The 21,737-nt window shown below is 46.8% G+C and overlaps 2 protein-coding genes across 2 annotated transcripts; one reads left to right on the forward strand and one right to left on the reverse strand.

Annotated features, from left to right (window-relative positions):
• Positions 1-380: 380 nt before the first annotated feature.
• necap1 (NECAP endocytosis associated 1) lies at positions 381-7,391 on the reverse strand (the record flags this gene model as incomplete). The annotated part of the gene is made up of 7 exons (XM_080001054.1): positions 381-478; positions 1,699-1,846; positions 1,965-2,073; positions 3,711-3,792; positions 4,508-4,612; positions 5,304-5,404; positions 7,297-7,391. The coding sequence occupies 7 exons, from the start codon at positions 7,389-7,391 to the stop codon at positions 381-383; spliced, it is 738 nt and encodes a 245-aa protein (XP_079857180.1).
• Positions 7,392-12,971: 5,580 nt separating this feature from the next.
• Positions 12,972-21,026, forward strand: epn1b (epsin 1b). The gene is made up of 9 exons (XM_080014783.1): positions 12,972-13,097; positions 14,062-14,171; positions 15,497-15,652; positions 16,060-16,188; positions 16,433-16,553; positions 17,759-17,934; positions 18,304-19,450; positions 19,814-19,972; positions 20,759-21,026. The coding sequence occupies exons 2-9, from the start codon at positions 14,103-14,105 to the stop codon at positions 20,908-20,910; spliced, it is 2,109 nt and encodes a 702-aa protein (XP_079870909.1). The 5' UTR covers positions 12,972-13,097; positions 14,062-14,102; the 3' UTR covers positions 20,911-21,026.
• Positions 21,027-21,737: the final 711 nt, after the last annotated feature.

Genomic DNA, 21,737 nt, shown 5'->3' on the forward strand with positions numbered 1-21,737 from the left:
GGGGTGAGAGAGGGGGGGCGAGAGAGGGGGAGGGGGGGTGAGAGAGGGGGGGCGAGAGAGGGGGAGGGGGGGCGAGAGAGGGAGGAGAAGGGGTGAGAGGGGGTGAATTAGGGGGAGAGAGATGTTTTGTTTTCCATTGGCTTGAATTGAATTGAATGTAGTGACAACAGAGCAACAGAGCAGGAAGCGTCACCACGACACAACACAGCAACGTACTGATGCAGGCTCCTCAATAATAACAGGAGGAAATAAACGAGTGGTGTCAATCTCAAATTGCTGTTGAGTCGAGTGTGACAGAATTTGGGGACCTAAAAAAAAATGGGGGCAGGGGCCAAAATAAGGTGAAGAACCATTGTTTGAGCCACATTTACTGGACTTTACTACCTGGCTGTTGTGGAGAAATCCCCCCAAACATCTGAGCCAGGACCCGACTGCACCAGCCTGTTGGAGGTACCACTGTCCAGCTCAAACAGACAAGCTGGGGGAGAGAGGGAGGGAGGGGGGAGAGAGGGGAAGAGAGGGAGCGAGAGAGGGGGAGAGTGGGAGCGAGAGAGGGGGAAAGGGAGCGAGAGAGGGCGAGAGAGGGGGAGAGAGAGGGGGAGAGCGGGAGCGAGAGAGGGAGAGAGAGGGGGAGAGAGAGGGGGAGAGGGAGCGAGAGAGGGGGAGAGGGGGCGAGAGGGGGAGCGAGAGAGGGGGAGAGCGGGAGCGAGAGAGGGGGAGAGAGGGGGCAAGAGCGGGAGCGAGAGAGGGGGAGAGGGAGCGAGAGAGGGGGAGAGCGGGAGCGAGAGAAGGAGAGAGCGGGAGCGAGAGAGGGGGAGAGGGAGCGAGAGAGGGGGCGAGAGAGGGGGAGAGCGGGAGCGAGAGAGGGGGAGAGGGAGCGAGAGAGGGGGCGAGAGAGGGGGAGAGCGGGAGCGAGAGAGGGGGAGAGCGGGAGCGAGAGAGGGGGAGAGGGAGCGAGAGAGGGGGAGAGGGAGCGAGAGAGGGGGAGAGCGGGAGCGAGAGAAGGAGAGAGCGGGAGCGAGAGAGGGGGAGAGGGAGCGAGAGAGGGGGAGAGGGAGCGAGAGAGGGGGTGAGAGAGGGGGAGAGCGGGAGCGAGAGAGGGGGAGAGGGAGCGAGAGAAGGAGAGAGCGGGAGTGAGAGAGGGGGAGAGGGAGCGAGAGAGGGGGCGAGAGAGGGGGAGAGCGGGAGCGAGAGAGGGGGCGAGAGAGGGGGAGAGAGGGAGCGAGAGAGAGGGAGAGGGAGCGAGAGAGGGGGAGAGGGAGCGAGAGAGGGGGAGAGCGGGAGCGAGAGAAGGAGAGCGGGAGCGAGAGAGGGGGCGAGAGAGGGGGAGAGCGGGAGCGAGAGAGGGGGAGAGGGAGCGAGAGAGGGGGAGAGGGAGCGAGAGAGGGGGAGAGAGGGGGCGAGAGAGGTAGAGAGCGGGAGCAAGAGAGAGGGAGAGGGAGCGAGAGAGGGGAGAGAGAGAGAGAGGGGGTGAGAGAGGGGGGGCGAGAGAGGGGGAGGGGGGGTGAGAGAGGGGGGGCGAGAGAGGGGGAGGGGGGGCGAGAGAGGGAGGAGAAGGGGTGAGAGGGGGTGAATTAGGGGGAGAGAGATGTTTTGTTTTCCATTGGCTTGAATTGAATTGAATGTAGTGACAACAGAGCAACAGAGCAGGAAGCGTCACCACGACACAAACATCCCATTCACCTTCCTGGTCACTACCTGTAGGCGTGTCGCCCGTCTGGGAAACTGTGCTGTGATTGGACGGGGCTGGGGAAGGGGGCGGGGCTGTCTTGCCTCCAGGTGGAGGTGGGAGGAGCCCAAACCCACCGGCCCCGTGGGGGCGGGGCTTATCCCGCCTCTTCCCTTGCTGGGAAAGGGAGGAAAAATGAAAACGGTTTCTGTTGTCATGGAGGAAGAGCAACGCAGGTGAAAACAGACGATTCAGTTGTTCATGGCAGTTCAACCTGACATGTTGTGGTTCTCACCCCGATGTTGAGCGTTATGGTCTGTCCCTCCTTAAAACCCAGGTCCAGTTTGGGTCCCACGTCCCCCGACTGAGCCTTTCTACTCAGCTCATCCTCCTGTTTCACCCACCTGGAGGGGACGGACACATATACAGTATACATTTATAAAGTACACACACACACACACACACACACACACACACACACACACACACACACACACACACACACACACACACACACACACACACACACACACACACACACACACGATCATCTGGTTCCAACGGCACCTGTCAAGGGGTGGGATATATTATTATTATATATAGTGATTATATATATATATATATCTCATGTTATATATTATTATTATATCAGTGGGTTGTTGAAGTTGATGTGTTGAAGCAGCGTAAGGATCTGAGCCACTTTGACAAGGAGCACATTGTGATGCTGGACGACTGGGTCAGAGCATCTCCACAAGCACAGGTCTTGTGGCTGTTCCCGCTCTGCAGTGGTTACTAGCTACCAAAAGTGCTCCAAGGAAGGACGACCGGTGAACCGGCGACAGGGTCATGGGGCCCAAGGCTCATTGGTGCACATGGGGAGTGAGGTCTAACCCGTCTGGTTGGATCCCACAGAAGAACTACTGTAACACTAATTGGTGAAACAGTGAATGTTGCTATGACAGAAAGGTGTAGAACACACAGTGCATGGCAGCTTGCTGCGTATGGGAGCGCTCACAGTGTCCATGCTGACCCCTGTCCACCCCTGAAAGCACCTACAATGGACACGTGAGCGTCACAACTGGACCATGGAGCGATGGAAGAAGGTGGCCCGGTCTGATGATTCATCTTTTCTTCTACACCATGTGGATGGGCGGGTGTGTGTGCGTCGTTTACCTGGGGAAGAGTTGGCACCAGGATGCATTATGGGAAGAAGGAAAGCCGGCGGAGGCAGGGTGATGCTCTGAACAATGTTGTGCTGGAAACCTTGGGTCCTGGCGTTCATGTGTTACTTTGACACGTAGCACCTACGTAAACATTGTTGGGCGGGTCAGAGGTGTTTTGGCGGCACGAGGGGGACCTACACGATATAAGGCAGGTGGTTTTAATGCTGTGGCTGATCAGTGTATATGTAGATGTTAACAATTAATCAACTATCGATTCATTGCTAATAAGAATTGAATCGATTAAGAATTTGTCTTATCGATGCGAACTGAACAATCTGCTGTGTTGTTGTTGTTGTTGTTACTGTATCAAGGGGAGTCTTTAGGGCGCACAGCGTTTCGAGAATAGAAATACCCAGCCAGGAAGTAGTAGTTCTCACCAGAACGACAGGGGGCAGAGGAGAGAAAAAAATGCCCAGCGTAGTCGGCGGTAGTAGCAGAAGAAGATGGAGGCTTCCAGAATGCCGAGGAGGAAACGACTTGTTTGTTGTCGCTCAACAACTAATGCTGCCTTCGGATGGAACGCGGCAAAGCCAGGAGCGAGGGAGAGGCACGACGCAAGACGCAACATGCAATGTGTTGCCATGGTGACGACTCATTCAACTCATGACGATTCATTCAACTATTAAAAATTATTGTTTGTGTGTGTTTATATATAATAATGTCATTTTTATCAGCCCCTCGTCGTCCATATCTGCACCGGACCTGATCTGCTGTGGGGCATCCGACTCACTAAAGTACTGAACCCGCACAAAGGCTGTGAGCATTCCCGGAAACATTTCCTGGATGTCGCCGGTAAAGCACCAGGATGTGGTTCTTACTTAAAGTGGTCCTGCAGCGCCACGTTGAAGTCGAAGGCGTCGCCTCGGTCCCCGAAGCCCACGCCGATGAACGCACTGCGACCTAGAAAAGAAAAGAAGTGAATCTCCATCAGAGTCACAGCGTCTGTACAATGGTTACCTTTGCTCAAAGGTACAGTCAGGTTTTTAGAAATTCAATTTTTCTCAATTCGTAAAAGAAAAAAATTAACAATACCAGACTCAAAGGAGTGAAATGCTAATAATAATAATAATAATAATAATAATTATCAGAAGAAAAGAATAATCATAATAATAATAATCATAATAATAATAATAATCATAATAATAATAAAATAAGAATAATCCTAACAATAAAAATAATAATAATAATAATAATAATAATAATAATCAGAAGAAAAGAAGAATAATAATAATAATCATAATAAAAATAATCATAATAATAATAAAATAAGAATAATCCTAACAATAATAATAATAATAATAAAAACAATAATCATAACAATAATAACAATCATAATCATCATCATCATCATCATCATATTAATCATAATAATAATAATAAGAAGAAGAATGATAATAATAATAATAAAAATAATAGATTTTATTTGGAAGACACTTAAGATTAAATTGGAATAAAACATCCATGCAGAAACATGAGTGCCCAAAGAAAACTGAAAAACAAGAAAGAAAACAAAGCATTATTTTTCAAAGTATTGGAGCCGTAAAATGAACAGTTAGTACTACATATAGTCTTCAGTATGTCATGAATATCATATAAACGTTACATTAATCCTCACCGTTGTCGTCCTGTATCCGCAGAACAAAGTAGCGGCTGGAGTCGCTGACCGTTTCTATGGCGATACCCGGGTACTCCTGCACCGGCGCCTGTGCAAACAGCTCCCCTGCAGGGTGGAGGGCGGACAACACCGCGGAGACGATTCAACCGCCATGACGGAGCAGGTTGGTGTCGCCCGGACGGACCACGCGGCGTAATTTAAGACGAGATCAAACACTTTATTCATGGAGGGGGGGGGGGTGTTCAACTTCAAAAGTTCTCCGTGAGGGCGAGAGCTGGAGAGCGTGTGTGCGCTGCTTCCCGTGCTTCGCTCGCACGCTCACGCTATCGTTTGTACTTTTGAGCCATTTCACGTGACATTTTTTACGATACCCCGCGTTACAATACATCGATGGTGCGGTCACCAACGTGCCTTCTTCCACGGATAACGGCCCTAAAGCTGAACATTTCCAGCTTTCACGTTAAAACGGCAAAAAAAAAAACTCCACCGTGAAATAACCGTACCCACATACTGCCATAGCCGACTACACCCTTTCGAAAAGTACTTTTATCAGGCGAGTCGTATATTTATATTGAACAGTCCTCCATCCCAAAGCGTCGGTTTGAGCGGTTGCCGGTGTTCATTTTGGCTCTCCACCTTGGACGCCGGCCCGCGGCCTCGCGCTGGAGGGAACCGGCCTCGCTTATCGCCGATTTGCCGCTGGCTTTTCGACCGACCGCACCCACTTCTCTGATGGGGGGGGGGGGGGCAGAGCCTGGACCTCAACCGTTGAAGGTGAAGCACAGAGGTGTCCCACCTGAGGCCCTGTCCTCCAGTTTGATGTAGGCCACCTTGCCCTGGGCTGTGATCCGCAGGCGGCCGCACCAGTCGGGGGCGTCCAGCTTCCAGTCGGCCGCCCTGCCGACACAGAGCGACACGGGCCCTCGTCACCCCCTGATGACATCATTAAATAACAGAACAATACCTTGGATGTATGCGCAATATGTGCATAGTGCACATGAAAAACAAGGCTCGCGTGAAATGGGAGCGTTTTTCACATTACTACCATATACTGCAATGTGCTCAATCTGGTATAAAAATAGATATTTCTTGCTGTTGCTTTTCTTCCTTAATTGCCCATATACAGTATACATTTATAAAGCACACACACACACACACACACACACACACACACTTGTTAATGTCTATATCAAAATTAAAGCGATAAAATAAAGAGGACACTGGAGCAACCCACAAAACAAGAAGACATTGAACTACATCCTGATCAAACGACAGACAGACAGACAAATAGCTAGATACACAGACAGACACATAGATCGATACACAGACAGACAGAGAGACAGACAGACACATAGCTAGATACACAGACAGACACATAGATCGATACACAGACAGACAGACATACAGACACATTGCTAGATACACAGACAGACACATAGATCGATACACAGACAGACAGAGAGACAGAAAGACACATAGCTAGATACACAGACAGACACATGTAGATCAATACACAGACAAACAGACAGACACATGTAGATCAATACACAGACAAACAGACAGACAGACAGACAGACAGACGACAAAGGTACAATGAAGTTCATCATTAATGAAGCTCTACAGTGGAATAGACCTTTATAAGATCAGCGTTACCTTCTCTACTCATCAATTACAAAGATCCAACAACATTTAGCTTACTTCCCCCCTTTTATCCCCCTTTCTCCCCCCTTTTATCCCCCTTTCTTCCCCCTTTTATCCCTTTTTCTGTGCCACATATTTGTTCTGTTCTTGTTTGATCTTTGTTTAGGTATAAAGTACACAGAGGGCGAGGGGCTGCACGTGGAAAAACAAATTAACTCTCAATGGTGTGAGGATATATACATACAGTATATATATATATATAAATAAACATACATACATACATACATTTGTTAATGTCTATATCAAAATGAAAGTGATAAAATAAAGAGGACACTGGAGCAACCCCACAAAACAAGAAGACATTGAACTAACATCCTGATCAAACGACAGACAGCCAGACAGACAGAGAGATAGACAGATAGATAGATAGATAGACAGATAGATAGACAGACAGACAGATAGATAGATACACAGACAGACAGACATGTGGAAAAAGAAATAAACTGAAATTTCCTGTCATCTCAATGGTGTGAGGAGAATATAACATGAAATGAAAATACGTATGAATGAATGAATGAACCTATGAAAATACGAACATATGAATTATGAACATATAAAAAAGAAAATATGAATATATATGAATTATGAACATATGAATACATGAACATATAAACATATGAATACATGAACATATGAACATATGAACACATGAACATATAAACACATGAACACATGAACACAACTTCAGCAGGTGAAAAATAAACCCGTTGCAAACCTCATTCATCAATGAATCTGAAGGAGACATCGATTAATATGTCATCGTGTAAAACAATAATCATGTTGCTGCGGACCCCGTGTTGGGAGCCCCCGGCCCCGCATCGATCGCCGTGACGTCGTGACACGTCGTGTCGTCGACCCGTCAAACGACCGCATTCAATCGGCGCCGGCAGAAAAAAAACAAAAACAAACGAAAACAAAAAGAAAAACAAAAAAAACAAAAACACTGATTTCAACGACGAATTAAAATCCAATCGATCGGTGACGCGACATCGGCGGCAGCGGAGCGGAGCGTGACGCCGGCGCCGGTAAGACGCCGAGGAGCGGTTCGCTCCCCGGACGGGCGGACGTCACCGGGGCGAGTCATGTACCTGTAGCCGCGGTTGGTGGCCCGCGGCGGGATGCGATACACGCCGACGTCCGCTTTGACGCACAGCACGGACTCGTACTGGGCCCCCGCCGCCATCTTGGATCCAGTGCTGTCGCTTGGCGCGCGCGCTCGGTTCCGACTCGTTCCGCCGAGTTGGTCCCGCGCAGGGTCCAGGGTGACGTCACCACGGTCACTGACAGAAGATGTGCGTCGAATAGAATCAGTTGTAACGGTGGATGTTCCGGGGAAATGAATACGTTAAATCGATAGATGAAATGTTGAAGTGCGAATGCTATATATATATATATATATATATATATATTATAAATGAAAAATACATTTTATATACTGTGTGTGTGTGTGTGTGAACTACACTGATCATCACACATGCGGAATATTAAAACACATTACAGAATGACGGAATATAAAACATTTTACAGAATGACGGAATATTAAACATTTTACAGAATGACGGAATATAAAACATTTTACAGAATGACGGAATATAAAACATTTTACAGAATGACGGAATATTAAACATTTTACAGAATGACGGAATATTAAACATTTTACAGAATGACGGAATATTAAACATTTTACAGGATGACGGAATATTAAACATTTTACAGAATGACGGAATATTAAACATTTTACAGGATGACGGAATATAAAACATTTTACAGGATGACGGATTATTAAACATTTTACCGAATGACGGAATATTAAACATTTTACAGAATGACGGAATATTAAACATTTTACAGAATGACGGAATATTAAACATTTTACAGGATGACGGAATATAAAACATTTTACAGAATGACGGAATATTTAACATTTTACAGAATGACGGAATAGTTAACATTTTACAGAATGAAGGAATATTAAACATTTTACAGGATGATGAAATATTAAACATTTTACAGAATGACGGAATATTTAACATTTTACAGAATGACGGAATATTTAACATTTTACAGAATGACGGAATAGTTAACATTTTACAGAATGAAGGAATATTAAACATTTTACAGGATGATGAAATATTAAACATTTTACAGAATGACGGAATATTTAACATTTTACAGAATGACGGAATATTGAACATTTTACAGAATGACGGAATAGTTAACATTTTACAGAATAAAGGAATATTCAACATTTTACAGGATGATGGAATATTAAACATTTTACAGAATGATGGAATATTAAACATTTTACAGGATGATGAAATATTAAACATTTTACAGAATGAAGGAATATTAAACATTTTACAGAATGATGAAATATTAAACATTTTACAGAATGATCGAATATTAAACATTTTACAGAATGTTAGAATATTAAACATTTTACAGAATGTTAGAATATTAAACACATTACAGAATAATGGAATATTAAACATTTTACAGAATGTTAGAATATTAAACACATTACAGAATAATGGAATATTAAACATTTTGCGCGCGTGCCCCGCGCTCCGCTGTGAGGAAGGTAAACAATTAAACGATGGAAAAGTCAGTATTGATCTGTTTAATATTCCATAATTCTGTAATGGTTTTAATATTCCATCATTCTGTAATGTATTTAATATTCCATCATTCCGTAATTTGTTTAATTTTCCATCATTCGGTAATATGTGGGCTCTGATGCGGGTGAACACCAGGAAAGCTGCGGGCCCAGATGGCATATCTGGGCGAGTACTGAAGACCTGTGCTAACCAGCTAGCCCCAGTGTTCACTACAATATTCAACATCTCCCTGGCTGAATCAGTGGTCCCGTCCTGCTTCAAGAGGTCCACCGTCGATCCTGTCCCAAAGATGGCCTCTCCTGTCTGCCTGAATGACTACCGTCCGGTGGCCCTCACCTCGGTGGTCATGAAGTGTTTCGAGAGGCTGATTAAGGATTACATCTGCGCCTCCCTCCCCTGCACCTTGGACCCGTTGCAGTTCTCGCACCGGCAGAACAGATCCACGGATGACGCGGTCTCCCAGGTACTGCACACCACGCTCACGCACCTGGATGGCCAGATGGGGGCCTATGTGAGAATGCTGTTCATCGATTAAAGTTCACCTTTCAACACCATAGTTCCCACCAGACTGGCTGTCAAGCTGAAGGAGCTCGGACTGAATGCTCCACTGTGTGCCTGGATCCTGGACTTCTTCACAGCCCGCCCCCAGGTGGTCAGGGTGGGGAACCACACGTCAAGCGTCCTCACCCTGAACACAGGATCCCCCCAGGGCTGCGTCCTCAGCCCCCTACTGTACTCCCTGTACACACATGACTGTGTGGCCAGGTCCAGCTCCAACACCATCATCAAGTTTGCTGACAACACCGTGGTCGTGGGCCTGATCACCGACGACGATGAGAAGGCCTACCGCGAGGAGGTGGCTGACCTGTCACTCTGGTGCCAGGACAACAGCCTACACCTGAACGTCAGCAAAACTAAGGAGCTGATTGTGGACTTAAGGCGAGGATCACAATCGAGGACGCACGTGCCCTTGGTGATTAATGGGACTTCTGTCGACAGGCTGAGCAGCTTCAAGTACCTGGGAGTCCACATCACAGAGGACTTAACATGGACTGTACATACAGACACTCTGGTGAGAAAGGCGAGGCAGCGTCTCTACCACCTCAGGCAGCTGAGGAAATTCCGGGTCTCAGTGAGGATCCTCAAGTCCTTCTACTCTGGAGCAGTGGAGAGCATCCTGACAGGCAACATCACTGCCTGGTTTGGGAACTGTACTGCTCAGGACAGGCGGGCCCTGCAGAGGGTGGTGCGTTCAGCTGAACGTACCACTGGAACTACCCTCCCCTCCCTGCAGGACTTACACCAGGAGGTGTAGTAGCAGAGCCTGCAGGATCATGAAGGATCCTCATCACCCCAACAACGGACTGTTCCAGCCGCTGCGGTCAGGCAAGCGCCTCCACAGTCACACAGCGAGAACAGAGAGACTGAGACGGAGTTTTTTCCCACAAGCCATTAGAACTGTCAATGCTGAACTCACCAGGGGTCCTCATTGAGCCATACACATAGGCTCCACTACCTTTGGTACTGTATGTAGCATACTGTACTGCATACTGTACTGCATACTGTACTGCATACTGTGTCACTGTTCAGGGTTGTTTGTGATGCCGTATTGCTGCGCCGTACTGTTGTATACTGTGCTGTATTATCCCAAACACTACCTCACTTCAATCACATGCCACTTTAATGCACATATCTGTATATACATAATTGCCTATTCCATATACATAAGCATATTCCCTCTATCTATTCCATTTTATCTAATTTTATTTTATTGTATTTTATTTTATTCTATATATTTTTATTTTATTCTATAAGTATTCAACTTACTGTATTACGTTATAGGAGTCAGGTAGTTGGTCTATTAGAAATAAATTTTTCCTAGGACATATTGTGTGTTATCACCGGGTGCGTTGCTTTACATTTCACTGCATATATGTATGAAAGTATGTATATGTATGAAAGTATGTATATGTGTGAAAGTATGTATATGTATGAAAGTATGTATATGTGTGAAAGTATGTATATGTATGAAAGTATGTATATGTATGTGACAAATAAACCTCTTCAATCTTGAATCTTGAATATGTTGAATATTCCATGTGTTTAATATTCCATCATTCTGTAAAATGTTTAATATTCCATCATTCTGTAAAATGTTTAATATTCCATCATTCTGTAAAATGTTTAATATTCCATCATTCTGTAAAATGTTTAATATTCCATCATTCTGTAAAATGTTTAATATTTCGTCACCCTTTAAAATGTTTAATATTTCGTCATTCTGTAAAATGTTAAATATTTCGTCATTCTGTAATGTGTTTAATATTTCGTCATCCTGTAAAATGTTTAATATTTCATCATTCTGTAAAATGTTTAATATTTCGTCATTCTGTAAAATGTTAAATATTCCGTCACTCTGTAAAATGTTTAATATTTCGTCACCCTGTAAAATGTTAAATATTTCGTCATTCTGTAAAATGTTTAATATTTCGTCATCCTGTAAAATGTTTAATATTCCGTCATTCTGTAAAATGTTTAATATTTCGTCATCCTGCAAAATGTTTAATATTTCGTCATCCTGTAAAATGTTTAATATTCCGTCATTCTGTAAAATGTTAAATATTTCGTCATCCTGTAAAATGTTTAATATTTCGTCATCCTGTAAAATGTTTAATATTTCGTCATTCTGTAAAATGTTTAATATTTCGTCATTCTGTAAAATGTTTAATATTTCGTCATCCTGTAAAATGTTTAATATTTCGTCATTCTGTAAAATGTTTAATATTTCGTCATCCTGTAAAATGTTAAATATTTCGTCGTCCTGTAAAATGTTTAATATTCCGTCATTCTGTAAAATGTTAAATATTTCGTCATTCTGTAAAATGTTTAATATTTCGTCATCCTGTAAAATGTTTAATATTTCGTCGTCCTGTAAAATGTTAAATATTTCGTCATCCTGTAAAATGTTTAATATTTCGTCGTCCTGTAAAATGTTAAATATTTCGTCATTCTGTAAAATGTTTAATATTCCGTCATTCTGTTACACACCGGAAGCGGAAGTGCGTGCAGTTCCAGTCAAGGTCTCCGCAGCGCTGCCACGGTCGGTGCGGTGTGTGTGTGAGTGTGTGTGAGTCTGTTTTTGTTTTTGTTTTTGTTTTTGTTTGTTTTGACCTAAACCCTCCGTGTCTAACGCGTTGTGTGGCGAGGGCCCGGCGCGGTGTGTTGTCAGACACTCGCCGGGAGACGTGTCCGCAGGTTCGCCGCTTCGTCGCTTCTTCTTCTCGGTGGAGTCCGCGCTTCGAGCCCGTTAGACCAACGGCCCGTTAGCTGCGCTGTCCGGGGTGCTGAAGCGCTCCGACGCCATGACGCACCCTGCCTCGTACTCGTCGGTTATTCGGGGATCTCCTTCCTTAGCCCCCCGCTCAATGGCGCTTAGCACCAAATGACCGTTTTCCCAGAGTCACGGGGGGAACGAAAGGCCCCGCAGCGGTGCCACAGGCTACAGGCGGGCTGGCCTCGGCGCTGTGCTTCTGCGGTACGGTCCGTACGCTACCCCGCGGTGGACGGTAGCGACATCCTGAAGTACACTCCCACCTACTTCAGTGTGATCCGTGTTGCTTATAGTCCGAGGCATTCAGGGCTTTACATCACGCAGTCACCATGCGTTGATTAAAAATAAAACTGGGCTCGTTGTCAAGTCGGGGACGGGATCCTGTAACTGCTCATCATTGATTCATTTGGTGCACGTCCTTGTAGATAACCGTGACGACACCGATACCATCTTATAGGTGACGCTGGACAAGTACTTTTACTTTTCATGCGTAGAGTACATTTAAACCCAAGTGCTTTTACTTAGCTACAAATGCCAACATGGTACCTTCACTTTCACTGGAGTGATTTTGCCTCGGGGTATTTGTATTCTTTCCTTCTTCCGGCGGTGACGCCCAAAACGCAACAAGTTAAAATCGAGCCCCACACTAAGATGTTCTGTGAGTGATCGTTCTTGCACCACAGCTCAGTCTCCGACTGGGAAGCCTCCGCCTCCGCCTCCGCCTCTGTTTGTCGTTCTGTGGCGCCGTTTCGCTCCGGCTGTGTTTCATGTCACCCGTTGCCATTGTTGTCCCAGCCAGGTGTAGTTTCTGGTTTCCCGCGTGGATCCGATGCAGTCAAGGAGACAAGGGGCCGACAGAATGAACGCTTACTAAGCCTGCAGGCGGGCGGTCGGACATCGGGACACGTATTCTTTCAAGACAGCCCTTCTTCCTCCACAGGTTGGTGCCTACACACTGGAGGATGCAATTGTACCAATGTCGACTCCGATGCTGTGCTTGTAAAAGTACTCCGTGCATGTTGTTCCCAGCGAAATAAACCACTGGAAGACGTTCCAGGGTACATACTAAAACTGTTTTTCTGTCATGTCTGATTATGGCCAAATGGGATAGACCACAACGCAATGAATAAATCATTTACATGGGTCGTTCTCATGAAAGCGTGAAATTTGCGCGTTGTCCTTCTGTGACTTTCTCATCAAAGTATGCATTAACATAACACGGCCGGTCAATTTAAAGATGGCTGTTACGGTAATCAGTGCACTTTAGCTTAGTTTACTGCAGCTTAACGTTTCCCTCACTGCTCTTTCATATTCTCTGAAGGAAATATTAACTAAAATGTGACAACAGAAAGAATAGAACAGGAATGTAGTATACATTGGAGTCTACAGATGTAAACACAGATGGATGATACATTTTATACTGTCATTGTGTGTTTCGCCCTTTCACGCTAAACCAATCTTTGTGTAAATTGGCAAAAAACACACAATACTTTGGTGCATTCATTACTGTAACGATGTCTTTTTGTCCATACTTGTTACGGTAACGCTTTTTGGTTTTTTTTGATAAGAAAAGCACAAAGAAAGCACAAAAATAATATAATAGTTAAAAACAACAAAGTGGGGCCGTGCAGGAGGCATTAAAGACAATGGACTCTCAAGGTCTTCGAGATGGGTGGTCGTGCTGTTATTGTCACTGAATCTGCAGCCACTATTTGTGTGTTGGTGCTTAGTCCAAAACAAAACAAATGGTGTTGGTGTATTCCTGATATGCAGGATCGGGGGACGTGCGTGCGTGCGTGTTTGTTTGTCCGTGCATCGTTGCGTGCATGTTTGCGTGTGCTGCGGTGCCTTACTGTGTCCCCGACATCTGTGTCCCATTGACTCACTGGGTCTCTCTGCAGCAGATCCAGGCGGTTCGATCCCCCACACACTCCCAGGCGGCGCCATGACGTCCTCCATGCTCCGCAGGCAGCTTAAGAACCTGGTCCAAAACTACTCTGAGGCCGAGGTCAAGGTGAGGAGAAGGCATTTGAATTTTAATGAAAAGTTCAGGAGAGCACGTCCAGGCAAGGGCTCGCAGCATAATAGAAACTGGGTTTTCCACAAGTTTGCATCAGCTGAAGGGTTCCTCCTTCGTTTTCTGTTCCGGAAAACTGGAAATTAGCTGCTCATCTGACGTGACGTGACGTTTTCTCCAACTGGCTTTCTGAAATGACAGTGATTGATTTTACTGCATGGAACACGTGGAAATACTGGAAAAAGCAGCTGTTTTGAAGTTCAACGTTCTTTATTTATAAAGAAATAAAGAACGTTGAACATTGTTGTATTTGTAGTGACTTGCCACTGGCTCCAAAGGAGAAGGAACAGCCGACCCCAAAACGATGGGAGGTCAGAAAATATATAAAAAGAAGTCTGATAAGAAATGTATGTGCAATAATGCAAAGTCTAGGGGCAGGGACAGCTTTATGCTCACCACATTAAAAATAATGTTTAAATAAAGAAACAAGCAAGACGCAGTGTTCTACACTCCGTCCGGGCTCTGCAGGTGTTCCGGGCTCTGCAGGTGTTCCGGGCTCTGCCAGCAGCACACACCCCACACAGTGCACCGCGGCCCAGGGTGGCGCGTCCGGTCTCACCGGTGGGGGCCGCGCGGAGGTTCGGTTAAAACCATCGCTTGATGGGGTGTTTTTGGGGTGTTTTTGTTTTTTCACAACAAAGGAAAAAGAGCGGAGGGGCCCAATAAAAGGACCAAATCGTATAATTATCCCGGAGAAAGGAGCGTTCCCACCCCCCGTCTCTGCTCCCCGAGGAGGAGGAGGAGGAGGAGGAGGAGGAGCAGGAGGAGTAGGGGCAGGAGGAGGAGCAGGAGGAGGAGGATACGATTGTGATTTAAAAAAAAAAAACAGTCGGCATATTTCGAAGTCGAGCTGCCTAGTTATCAAATTTTGTAGCACTGTCTCAGAAAATGGTGTCAGTCTGGAGCCCTGATTGTCCAGGAAGTTTAACCCAACAGGAACTGAACAAGGAAGAAGGAAATGGACAATTTACTGACTTTTTCCATTTCTTTCAAACCAACAATGCCTTTGTTTTCATGTTAATTGAATAGGATTCTTAAAACTGAAAATATATCACAGCCATGTTTAATGATTTTACCCTTAGAATTGTAATTCTGAACTTCCTGGTTGAGCATTAAGCAGGAATACCGATGTCAGGAGGATTTTCTTTTGGTAGATTTTGGACATTTATCCGTGTTGACCATAACACGTCTAGGATTAGGCCGCCGTGTGCTCTCGTGCCGATGGATTCTCATTTTTTTTAAATATTCCCCCTTTGTTTAAGGTGAGAGAGGCCACGTCCAACGACCCGTGGGGTCCGTCCAGCACCCAGATGGCCGACATCTCCGATCTGACCTACAACGTGGTGGCCTGCAACGAGATCATGACCATGCTGTGGAAACGCCTCAAAGACGACAGGAACTGGAGACACATCCACAAGGTGGGGGGGCGGGGTGTGGCTCAGTCCAGTCGCTGCCACCGCGTTTCGGCACCAATGGGTTTTACATAGGGGGGTGGTAGCTCAGGAGGTAGAGCTGGTGGCCTAGTAATCTAAAGGTTGCTGGTTGGATCCCAGGCTCCTCCTGCTAGCATGCTGTAGTGTCCTTGAGCAAGACACTTAACCCCTAATTGCTCCTGATGGCTGCGTCCATCGGTGTTTGAATAATTGTAAGTGGCTTTGGATAAAAGCGATTGCTAATTGTGTTGTGTGGTGTGTTTTCGAAACAAGGCAAAGCTCTCGACGGAATGTCTGAGCTTTCCATCTGACTTTTCGTATGCGTCGGGTGACGCCTGCCGCTGAAAACGCTTTGCTGTTTTGTTCCTCCCTCGGTTGGTTTCTTCCGCCAGTCGCTGACCCTGCTGGAGTACCTGCTGAAGACGGGCGACGACCGCGTTCTCCTCAAAATGAAAGACAACATCTACATCGTCAAAGCCCTCACCGAGTTCCGCTTCATGGAAAAAGACGGCAAAGACCAGGTGAGGCTCACTTCCTGGTTCCTGCCTGTTTCCCCCGAAACGGAACCGCCGACTTTGGTGAAAGCGGCGTCCGGTTTCTGAGGAAAGCCTGTTCCGCCCAAGCTCTAACAACCTCCGCCTTCCGCCTCCGCCCCCCGGCCACTCAAACCACCCGTTCCGTGCTCGTCGGCCAAGACCTACTGGTCGGTCAGTCGTCCTCCCGCTCCTCCCCACGGGGCTCTAACATCGGTGTGTTTGTTTCGAGGGCGTGAATGTGAGGGAGAAGGCCAAGGTGGTGCTGGTCCTCATGGAAGACGACGAGAAGCTGAAGCAGGAGAGGGACTTTGCCATTAAGACCAGGGAGAAGACTTCCAAGAGCGCCGCCGGTGAGCTGCGCACGTTATTCGCCGTTGGCGTTATTCTCATCAGCTCTTCATTTGTTGTGATTGAAGGTTGCGTGCTGGAATCCTCCTTGCGGTTCCCTTTTTACAGCGACGGTACAAAGTGCCTTCACGACACTCTTGCTTTATTAGATAATTTATTATTGTTTATTATTTTCCCAAATAAAAGAAAGGTGGTCTCTCAGGGAATAATGAATGGTGGCCCCTGTTCCTGTATTTGTTGCTTTAAATCTTTTTGTACCGATATTGCGTTTGACCCAGGACTCCCGCTGCACTCAAGACGTAGACTGTTGGCTCGGCCTGAGCAGAACTGTATCAGTGTGTGTCAAAGGTCGTGTGTGTGTGTGTGTGTGTGTGTGTGTGTCTGCGTATCAAAGGAAAGTATAAAAACAACCAAGTGTGTTTTTATTCATATCTGACACAATCCCATTCAAATCGAGATTGCAGTTTAATTGAAGGCAATTCTTGAATCGCAAAGGCTGCGATTGAAATGTATTTATTTATTTATTTATTTATTTATTTATTTTTTAAATGTTACACAATCTAACCAATAGGGCGGCCGAGGGAGAGGGAGGGAGCCATCGGGGCTTGAAGTAAAATCAATCAGTCAATACTCTGCTGTGGTTGGAGGGTTTTCTTTTTAAATTCCATAGTTGAATAAAGAAATGTTATTCATATCAACTCACGCATCAATAAATCTCATTTCATCCTAGCACGGGGGCCTGGCCGACAGGAAGGTGCAGTTTGTGTGTTGACTGTGTCCATACTATAGAAAGATTTATTGATGTGTTTAGTGAGTAATACAGAAGATCAGGAATCGCACACTGAATCGCAATATTGGTCTAAAAAATCACAAATTTGAATGTTTTTCCAAAATCGCCCGCCCCAGATGACATTCAGATTTCTGTGTTGGGAATATTCTCTGATACGTATCCATAACCTATTTTAACCTGGTGTCAGATCAGTGTCGGAAACCAATATCAGTATTGTTACCGGACAATTGCTTTGTTTCTCTGGGGCGTTGAAGACCCTTCACGCCGTCCTTTCCCAGCTCACGGAGAGACAGCACGGCACCTTTGTTCGTTTCTCGTACAGCCCAATCTTTAACCGTTGACTCCCTACGCAGAGTCGGCGCCTTTTTCCCTCCAACTTCATCCCCCCCACCCCTTTCCCCCATCTGCTCCGTGCAGCTTCCTCCGCCGACGCACCAAAGGACCCCATGTACAAGCCGTGCTACGTCCCGGGGAGCACCGGGCTTCCCTCTCTGGACAACATCCCCTCGGTGGCCGACCTCACCGCCTCCTTTGCTGCCCGCAAAGAGGAGCGGCTAAAGCAGGAGGCCGAGAAGAAAGAGACGGAGAGGCGGGTGAGCGCGGGGCTAACCTTTCTTTACGAGTAAAGGCCTGAAACCCTATCATGCATAAAACAGTGATGCACACTGTTGCACCGTAGATTGTGTGAATAAGACCCAAACCTAGATCGCCGGGGGGGGCAAATCATGGTGGAGTTGAAAGTGATCATGAACTTCAGATCTAGTGTTAACGAAAATAGATGGATGTTCGTAAAGGCTGATAGACCAGTGTAGTGCCTACCACCTGATTGTCATGTGCCAATTGAATACTACACTAAAAGTTAATGCCCCTTTCTTGTAACCTCTATGTTGTAGATAGTTGTTGCACATAAAGTACCCCGACAAAAAATGCTTTTCCTATTAATTCATTTATTGACGTCCTAGGCCCAACTGAGTGAGGACGAGTTGAAATGGGAGGATGCCGGGAAAGCAGATGAGGCCAAACCGGGGGCCTGGGGTGGGAAGAAGGAAGAGGAGAAAGCAGACCTTTGGACGGAACCCAAAAAGACCACCGATGCATGGGATGCCCCCTCCAAACCGACCACCGCTACCACCACCGCACCCTCCTGGGGGGCTCCCGCCAAAACCGATGGAGATCCATTTGCGGCGCCGGAAACGGAAGAGGGTCCGTTTGTCGCGTCTAATAACGGAGACGATCCGTTTGTGCCGCAAAACGTTTCAGATCCGTTTAAGGCGCCGAAAGATGACCCGTTCAGCGCACCCGAAGACAGCTCCGACCCCTTCTCAGCACCAGCAGATAAGGAGGATCCCTTTGCTGCTCCGAAAGACAAGGCAGATCCCTTTGACACGCCTAAGGATGATCCTTTTGCCACTCCAAAAGACGACCCGTTCAACACCCCAAAAGACGATCCGTTCAACACCCCAAAAGCCGACCCATTCACAACCCCCAAGAATGATCCTTTCAATGCACCGACCGACGACATGTTCAGCACTCCAAAGGACGACCCTTTCACTGCGCAGAAGGACGATCCGTTTAATACCGCCAAAGACGACCCATTCACAGCACCCAAGGACTCCGCTGACCCATTCACCACACCGGCATCAGCACCTCCCAAGGTGGATGCCTTCATGGCCCCAGCAAGTCCACCGAAAGGAGACCCCTTCATGGCCCCAACAAGTCCACCGAAAGGAGACCCCTTCATGGCCCAAACAAGTCCACCGAAAGAAGACCCCTTCATGGCCCCAAGGAGTCCACTGAAAGAAGACGCCTTTTCTCCACCAACTACACCACCCAAGGAGGACCCATTTGCTGCACGGACTACACCTCCCAAGGAGGACCCCTTTGCGGCATCTACCAGCCCTCCAACGGACGACCCTTCAGATCCCTTCAACGCCCCTGCTGTGAGCCCCCCTAAAGACGATGCGGACATGTGGGGCGCTCCGGCCACCTCGCCGCCCGCTACCGGATCGGACCCCTGGGGAGACGGGCCCACCGCCACTTCACCCACTGCACCCGCCGATCCGTTTGGTGACACGTCTAAACTGGACGATGACCCATGGGGAGCGCCAGGTGAGAGGACAGTGAGGTAGTGACAGAGCTAGGCGCCCGCGATGGCACCACCAGGGTAGTTTTCCTCCCATAGTCCGGTCGACATCGACCGTGCAGACCTCCACCACTAGAGGGAGTCGTAGGCTTCATTTGAGTAGCACGCCATCTCTTTTGTACACACTCAATGAGGTTTGCTCTAATTTGCTCTCGCTTTGCACTGATATTTCACTGTGACTTAAGCTTAGAAATGCCTACATTCCGAGGGTACGTGTAAAGTGCAAGGAGTCAACGTTAAACTGAAGGTTGAACTGGAGTTGGAGAGGCCTCTGCCGTGCTGTAACCTCCCTTCGGTAACGCAGCTCATACTGCCCCCTCTTCCTCTAGCTGGAGCTCCGGCCGATGCAGATGATGCCTGGGGTTCCCCTGCCCCGGCCTCAGAGTCTGCCTCCTCTGACGACCCCTTTGGAGACGGGGCGTCGAAAACCAAGGCTCCCAGCAATGACCCTTGGGGCCCGCCCAGCAACACTCCGAGCAACGGCACAGGTAGAGCTCGCCGTTTGGCAGACAGTGTTAAGTCTCTGTGGTCCACCCATCCACCCACCCACCCATGCATCCATTCATCCGTCCATTCAGTAACAACGAGGTGTGTGGTTTGGCTGTGGTCTGCTTAATTCTAACTGAAGCCCCATGACCTCATTGATCAGGAAGCTCCTGTGGCGAGTGATGTTGAGGCGCCAAATATCCAACACTTGATCGGTATGCCACTCAAAACACTTCCTGGTTGCACCTGATTGGATGGTGCACCTCTTCTTGGGCTGTCCTTGGTTTCTGTCCCCAGTGTTCAAAATATTAATAATGATAAATAAATAAATAATAATAATAATAAAAAAAAAAAAAAATATATATATATATATATATATAAAATATTAATAATAATTAATAATAATATGGGTTCTGACACACCGCATCCACAACCTCCGTCCGCTGCGCCCGGCATGCCTTTCCATAGATGGCAACTGGCGTCGGAAGATTGATTTCATCCATTATTTTGAAGCCCAGTTTGCAACATCTGAATACAGGGTGTAGAACCAGGGAGATCTCTCCATGATGCCCGCCTGCGTGGCCCCGCCTTTCACCCTGCCGTTCGCTTCCTGCTCCCTCCTCCATCTCCCCCGTCAGTCGGCTGCTGCCTTAACAATGGCTCAAACCTTTGGGAAGCTAACAGAAACAGACTAACTCTTCTCTCTTCCCGCTCTCTTCCCTCCCGTCCGCCGCCCCCGCTTTAGAAAACACCTTTTAGCGTAGAACTGGACCTTGGTTTCGTTGCAGGTGAGGAGGCTTCCAGGAGGACGGCGGCCTTCCCGGGCCCGGCCGGGGCGCCGCTCGCCCACTTGGACTCCCTGCTTCCCCGCGGCCACAAACCCCGACCCCCGCCCCGCATCCACCCGCTCGCCCCACACCCCACCTGTAAGGAGAGGTAGTGGGGGGTCGCAAGCCCCACTGGGAACGTTGGGAAGAAGGAAAAAAGATATATTCTGCTTTTGACAAAGGTTTCTAATGTGTCAACTATTTATTTATATATATATATGTGTGTGTGTGTGTGTGTGTGTGTGTGTGTGTGTGTGTGTGTGTGTGTGTGTGTGTGTGTGTGTGTGTGTGTGTGTGTGTGTGTGTGTGTGTGTGTGTGTGTGTGTGTATATGTATATATATATATATGTATGTATATGTATTTATATGTATGTATATGTATGTATGTGTATACATATGTATGTAAGTATATATGTGTGTGTGTGTGTGTATGTGTGTGTGTATATATACACATGTATATATATGCCATCGGCTTTTGAACATTGGAGCTTCTCTGTGCGTGATCATTTTGACGGACCAGCCTTGAGCGTCTCTGATGAAAAAACATAAAAGAACGCTCCACTTGTGTTTATTTTTTTTTTCCAGCGTATGAAACACTGCTGTTTTCACTGCTGTTTTCACTGCTGTTTTCACTGCTGTTTTTCCTCAGGTTTTAAGTTCAGAAAATAATATGTGGGCGAGGGACTTGGAGAAAGGATGAGATGATACTATTAAAATCAGCCTAATCTATATTTATCAATGGCTCTGTGTGAAAAGCTGCGTTGACCCCTCCCCCTCCCCCAGTGCATATTAGTGTGTGTGTGTCAGGACATCAGTGTATTGTTGTATTGACACTGTATAGAGAATATAGTGTATAAATATAACCCGGCAGAGCTGTACATGACGCCCACCCTGCTGTGGTACATTCCCTCTCTTGGACTGCTCCATGCTGTATATTCTT

The sequence above is a fragment of the Zeus faber genome (genome assembly GCF_960531495.2).
Source record: "Zeus faber genome assembly, chromosome: 1".
NCBI classification, from domain to species: domain Eukaryota; kingdom Metazoa; phylum Chordata; class Actinopteri; order Zeiformes; family Zeidae; genus Zeus; species Zeus faber.